Source organism: Armigeres subalbatus, chromosome 2, assembly GCF_024139115.2.
Source record: "Armigeres subalbatus isolate Guangzhou_Male chromosome 2, GZ_Asu_2, whole genome shotgun sequence".
In the NCBI taxonomy this organism is placed as follows: Eukaryota; Metazoa; Arthropoda; class Insecta; order Diptera; family Culicidae; genus Armigeres; species Armigeres subalbatus.
In genome coordinates this window covers 218,844,097-218,850,862 of record NC_085140.1, presented here as the reverse complement: position 1 = coordinate 218,850,862, position 6,766 = coordinate 218,844,097, and the positions used below count along the sequence as shown (strand labels likewise).

Genomic DNA, 6,766 nt, shown 5'->3' with positions numbered 1-6,766 from the left:
CTTTATTGTCCTACTACTGCATTCTTATTTTCATATGCCATTATTTGTCGGTTAATTCGGCGATCGAATCCAAAATTCCCACAAGCGCTCTGTGTTTCTTAAGCCAACGGAAATATTCCTGATTCATACATATATTCTGACCAGAGGAAAATTTAATGAAATCGTGACCTGCTGGGAGTACCGAAAAGTCATAAATCATTGGAGTATCCATCAGTTTGTCTACAATTCATAACCGACCAGCCAGCGGGTTCCAACAGATCGTCTGGTTCCTTGGCAGCTAAGCTTTACATTACAATACTACTTGTCAACGAGTTTTTTTGTCTATCAGAATTTGACCATAAATAAAAGTTATTGTTTTTTATATGTGTATTGTTAGAAGAATTATATAATTTGATCTTGTATTTGTATTTGATGATCTTGTATAAAATTTAAATTACTTGCGGAAGGTTGGACCTAAGGGTGGTTCTTAGCCCCCTCATCTACCAAGGTGGAGCCAGCTATTCTTATTTGGTGGGACTCCGCTTGGCGCACACAATAAGGGACCGACTGTTTACTTCGATGACATTTACTTCCAGGTGCAGCAGCCGTAAAAGTGTAGACAACAACCTTCCGTGCACCATGCTTACGGTACTCGTCACTGAGTGGCGCTACCGGCGTTTCTATCTGTGTTGTTAAGCCTGCATACTCTATGTTCTGAGATTTTCAAAATTTTCACCATGAGCTCATGGAAGAATGGTAGTTGGAAATCGATAAAATGTATCAGGGAAAATCAAGTATTTCACAAATTTATAGAAAATGGGGGTGTTTAACGAAAAAGCAGCGATAAGGAATGAAGTATGAGGTGAAAAGATTATCTGCTGCACTTAGTTTGCACTGATTAGTAGTCTAATAGTGATTAAATTTCGATTTTACTACCATTGAAAAAACGCCATCTCTTGCATTAATCGTTTTGACTGGTACCTTATTGTGATGGGACAGCAAAGAAAAAACAAGTGAACGCAGATATAAAGTTAGGCACAATTTCCATAATTTCGCATTTCAACAATTCTGGACTGATCTGAGATTTTGGCGTAACTTATTTTGTAAACAAACATTTTTTTTATCAATTCCGTAAAATGCAAGCGTTTTTCTCTAAAACCATTTACCCTGTCTGATAGAGCAAAGCTTATTCTCTCGGATACATTGCCATACCGGGCCCTCCTTAGCCGTGCGGTAAGACGCGCGGCTACAAAGCAAGACCATGCTGAGGGTGGCTGGGTTCGATTCCCGGTGCCGGTCTAGGCAATTTTCGGATTGGAAATTGTCTCGACTTTCCTGGGCATAAAAGTATCATCGTGCTAGCCTCATGATATACGAATGCAAAAATGGTAACCTGGCTTAGAAACCTCGCAGTAAATAACTGTGGAAATGCTTGAAGAACACTAATCTGCGAGGCGGCTCTGTCCCAGTGTGGGGATGTAATGCCAATAAGAAGAAGAAGAAGAAGAAGAAGAAGAAGAAGAAGACATTGCCATACCGGCCATACCTATTATTGTCTTAATTGTAATTATTTGCTTTTCGCCTTGTACCATGGTAAAATACCACAGGTGTGTCCTTAGTATAAGTTATGTTGGAGGGGGTCTGTTATTTTCTCACGCTCTACATAAACAAGAAAATTTTACATGGGGGAAGAAGGGGTTGAAAAACACAGAAAAATCTTTTACGTTATTACATAAAGTCCACGTTAAATTCAGGACACATTGATAATGTTTAATTGATTTGTTGCCATTTCATCAATTTGAACGAGAGCTAACATGAACCGCGGTAAAACATGCTGAAACAACACATAGAGCGAAGAATTTTAAGAACCGAAATGTAAGGTAACTGTCCGAATTTAACGTGGACAGGCTTTAGGTGTACGGCGCCATAGAAGCTCAGTGTCATCTGTAATCCGTATTGATCAGCAATCAAGGAGAGTGATACCAGAAAAATAAATAATATAAATTTTATGATTGTCATCTTTATTCAACATTTCGATTCTCTGCATCGTCATCATCAACTTCGCTAAGATTAACAACTTTTCGAACGTGCAGCACGTTAACCACAGAGTTTAGGTCATCGAATTTACATGTGACCGTATTATCACCCAGTTGAAACGTGTAGATTTGAGAGCCATACTTTGTTCGCAGGTAAACTGATCGTGGATCTGCTTGCAAAATATCGGAGATTGATTTCTAAAAATGAAAATTCATAAAAAAGAGTTTCCTTTTAGTTTTCAACATTTACCTTGTCTACACCCAATTCCATGATTTGTTGCTCGGAGTTTTCGTTAAATGCCACTTTCAACGTTGATCCGTTTGCTATCCAGTTTGGAACGGTAACATTTTGATTAATATTTCTAGAAGAAGAAGCGGTGGCTTGTTCTACGTTTTCCTCTCCATCTGGTGCCTCTCTGGAGTTGTAGAATTGTTGCTCATCGATCTGCCCTGGAACATCATACTGAGGTATGTAGGGTTTAATATCTAAAACGGGCGTTTCATCAACCTGGAACATAGGTGATAGTGATGTGGTATTGTAGTTCAACTCACAAGTAGATTACTATATTTTGAAATAAATTACCATATCCGTGCCATAGAAATATATTGTAGAATTTTCAATTCTCTCTAGTTGTACCAGAGATAAACCGATCGGACATGGACGGTGGGGCGATCTGGTGCTGAAGACTCCTACTCGTTCGCCACCTAGACGTGGGGGTGCTACTTTCGCTTTCAGGTGGGCTTGGTTGCGGTGAAAGTGGTAGATTATCCATATGTGGGAAAAGTTATCCAAACCTTCTACGGAGTGCTTTGGGTTATTGAAAACGGTTGGATTCAGCTCAATACGACTTATGAGCTTAGATGCAACATTTGCCTGACGTGGGACGGCTCGTTTCTCTGAAAATGCCGTGCGGATAACTCCAATAGCTCGGAATGGTATATCCTCTGATGTAGACGTATCATGTCCCTGAAAATTGTATTGCATTTTTATACACCCAACCAGCGGATTGCAAATTTTAATACAGTTCTGCATAAGAACCTTACAGAAACTGTATAAAATTTTGGCATATACAATTTCGGAATATTTTAATACAACCTTTGTATTGACATCTTACAATTTTGTGTTTTTTGTCCTAAATATATTCAATCCGTTATTGTATTTGTATTTGTATTTTATTGAGGGAAAAGCCCGCTGGAGTGGAGTTTGTCAGTTAAAAAAACTCCTTCTCCAGTAGGCATAAAACCTCTTTTTTTCGGTACCAACAGTTAACAAAACAAGTGATACAATGATTTCTTAAAACTAACATCACTATCACTATCACGTTCAAATCTTACATTATTTTAATACAATATATGTATCAAAAGCTTACATTTCTTGTATTAAAACCTTCCAGATTTGTATATGCCAAGATTTTATATGATAATTGTAGGATTTGGTTTTCGGGTGTACATAGGTTAGACTGGAAAGGAAGTCAATTTTCCGTGACGAGTATTATTACCAATATGTGATGGTTCGGTTCTTTATCTTTTGTATTATTTTTAAATGACTGATCTGACGGACGTACCTTGCATTAATGACCTTTTCTTGAAAACAGAACTATTGTGGTTGAGAATGTGCGTTATATGAACTGGTAATGCAAAAGTCTTCATAATTATTTAAATTTTATTCGTTATTTTAGGATGAGAAAATTATGCTTTACTCTGTCGGAGATCAAAACGAAAAAAAAAAAATTCTACGAAATGGTAAGAATTGGTTATTTTTTGGTAATTATGTATATAATAATACTTGTTGCTCTCTTGTGATTCATTTTGGTAGGAGAGAACAGTCCTATACATACAAGACTTTTCGATGTTTTCACCAATATAAACAAGAACCTAACCCTTTCAACGTGCATATGTAAAATTTAAAAAACTTGCTACATTTTACAATGAACCCCTAGTTAAAACAATAAGGGTTTTGTGACTTACTTTTTAAAATATGTTAAAAAAATGGCCTGTGATGGCCTAATGGTGGTACAAAATGACTCATGTACATGAGAAATAGACGAGTTTATGTTACCCATGTGCAATCAAATTAAGCAATATTAGAGTTTCCGCAACCAAAGAGGTCAAAACTGTACGCATTAAAACATAACGTCTTCTTAAAAATAGCGGCATTGATTTTAGTTCAAAAATAATAAAAAAGTCGTCAGTAGAGTCCAAAATCAAGTTATGGTTACGTGCTGGAAAAACTCCAATCTCTTAGCTCAAATTGAAACTCACCCGACTCAGCATCTGAGTTGATTCATCCATTTGAATCAAAGCAGTCTTCGAAGAGCATCCTCTTTTGGAAATGATTCGCAAAAGTATGCTTTGAAAAAATGATCTACATTGTGATAAAATTCCATCCTCGATTTCAATTGCTCCTTTGCACACTTGATTGGAAATATCGCATCATTGATTCAAATCATTTCAGGTGGTAATTTACTGAATTGTGAAACGAAGCATTCAAAGCAACTTTTGGTGGCTAGGGGTCTCCAGTAGCCTTGCGAGCAAAGGCGTAGGATTGCCAATCCTCAGATAGCGAGTTCGATTGTCGGTCTAGTCGAGGATGTTTCTGGGTGAGAAACATTCTCGACACCCTCGGACGATCAATCAACATGCGGTTTTCGTTGGGTGAAAGCTGTTGAGTATTCCTTTTAGCTATGTAGGTTTTCTTTTAACCTGCGCTTAATGCGGAAGCGTCATTTACAGTATACTGAAAAAATAAATTTACCCATACTAATTTGCATGCAAACTTGAAATCGCTTGTGCTAAATCAGTTTTAATCCAAATGAGCTCAAATTTTCAGAGGACACTCGGAACATGATAAAGAATCAGATGAGCACTGTGGAGCAAATTCGATTTTTTGAACCACCCTAGTATCCATTGTACTTGCCACACAAGATACATATTTATGCAATGGTGGGCATAGAAAAGCTTTCAGTTAATAATTGAGGAAATGCTAATAGAATACTAAGTTGGGAAGCAGGCCAAGTTCCAATTGGAATGAAGAGCCATTGAAGAAGAAAAAGAACTCTAAGGTGGCTATGTGGTTATATGGCTAGTGGTGTCAGTATCCAATTGTATCAATCTCTTAAGTGAGAGATTGATTCTCCCGTCGAAAATATTTTTTATTCTTTATTATGTGGGTATAATTCGAGTGTTAGGACACACGTGGTGATGCTGTATCAAATGCTGGCTGGCATCAAATGTATATGGAATTCTTTTCTCAATACAATTGAATGAGTTTCGATCTTCGGACCTCTTACTTCATGCCCACTTCAGATCTGTGATGAGACGAGTTTCAAATGTAATTTCCTGTTACAAAAGCAAAAATCTGTCACATAATCCAGTTGCTAACATCAGTCGTCTTCGTAACAACAAAGTTGAAATTGAACCAGTTACTAAGAATACGCACCACGTGTTTGTCTTTGCTGTAGATTCAAGGAAAGGATTCAACTCAATGATGCAGTATTTTCCAAAATGATGTAAGTGCATCAAAGCAATGATTTCTTGAGAAATATGTAGCGCATCCTCCAGCTCCTTCGATCAATGCAACGAATTGCAAAGGAACTTTTGAAGACTGATTATCAAAGTAGGTATTCTTTTGTTTTCCTTCGTTAAAAAACAGTGAATTCAATACCAAACGACTTATCTGCTTTTGTAAACAAAGATTCAAACGTCGATTTGACGAATCTGATAGCACTCTCAATACGCATTGATTTTAAGCGCTTTCAATGCGTAGCATGAAAAACTCAGGCGTGTTGCATTTCTTCAAAATCGCAAATGAATTGGCTCGCGCAAGAAGGCTCGATGATTGAGATTCGTGAATGATTTTATCAAAACTGGGTTACCCTAAATAACTTATTTGAAGTAAGTACAAAAACAATCAAACAGCGAATGAAAAAGTAAAATGATTATCAGTAAACATCTAACTCCCGACATGTTCGTAAAAATAATCTTACGTTTTCAGCACTTTCTTCATTCGATCCCTTGCCGGTGTTCAGTTGACAGGATCGGCATTGGAAATTTTCCAGGGTGGTTTGAATGTTTTGAACATCTTTCTGGTGAACATGCTGAAGATTGCTTATTTGTTGCCTAAAATAGAAACATTGAAACGCTTCAATGCATTATACAGATTTCTACTACAATTACCTTAGATTTTTAATTTCATTTCTCGCTATTGAAAGTTGATTTTTTAATACTTCAATGTCACTATCACTCATTGTAGATTGCTTCTTCTGTAATCCAGTTTTTTACTGGTAGAATAGAGCAAAACAAAATAATATAACTGTGAATGTCAGTATTATCGACATAAATCAAGGTTGCCATGCTTCACGTTTGTCTGAAGTATATGCCTATCCATCTAGTAGCGGATAGCAAAACTAAATGGAGCCTGGACATTTTGAATTAACCGTTGGGATTGCAGTTCTACACAAAACCGCCTGTTTATAACTTTTTTTCTACACTCTTGCATAGCACCCTTCCAAACTTAGACGTACACGGAAGAATAAAAGTACCCAGCGTTGAGTTTTTTAAACTTATTTCTTATTTCTCTTCTCTTTCATCCACTCTTTCTTCTGTTGTCAAAAACAAAAGAGCCAAACAATCCAACGACGCCAGTTCAATACGGGAAGCCAGTTTTGAGTTTTATTACCTGAGGTCGAAATTGAGTGAATTAAACTTACATTTGGTAAATAAATTTTCCGTTGGGTACTTTTTTAACATGG

The 6,766-nt window shown here is 36.9% G+C and overlaps 1 protein-coding gene across 1 annotated transcript; it reads right to left on the bottom strand.

Annotated features, from left to right (window-relative positions):
• Positions 1-1,979: 1,979 nt before the first annotated feature.
• On the bottom strand, positions 1,980-6,339 carry LOC134215904 (tRNA (adenine(37)-N6)-methyltransferase). Its single transcript, XM_062694992.1, has 5 exons — positions 6,192-6,339; positions 6,002-6,134; positions 2,599-2,982; positions 2,266-2,523; positions 1,980-2,213 (listed from the first exon to the last, which is right to left on the bottom strand). The coding sequence occupies exons 1-5, from the start codon at positions 6,260-6,262 to the stop codon at positions 2,001-2,003; spliced, it is 1,059 nt and encodes a 352-aa protein (XP_062550976.1). The 5' UTR covers positions 6,263-6,339; the 3' UTR covers positions 1,980-2,000.
• Positions 6,340-6,766: the final 427 nt, after the last annotated feature.

What these genes read in the sequence shown, in the direction of transcription:
- LOC134215904 (XM_062694992.1), bottom strand. Translation starts at nt 6,262, where the DNA reads ATGAGTGATAGTGACATTGAAGTATTAAAAAATCAACTTTCAATAGCG. An exon ending in AATGAAATTAAAAATCTAAG is followed by an intron (nt 6,135 to 6,191) that starts GTAATTGTAGTA and finishes TTTCTATTTTAG; the next exon opens with GCAACAAATAAGCAATCTTC. An exon ending in TGGAATTGGGTGTAGACAAG is followed by an intron (nt 2,214 to 2,265) that starts GTAAATGTTGAA and finishes TTTCATTTTTAG; the next exon opens with AAATCAATCTCCGATATTTT.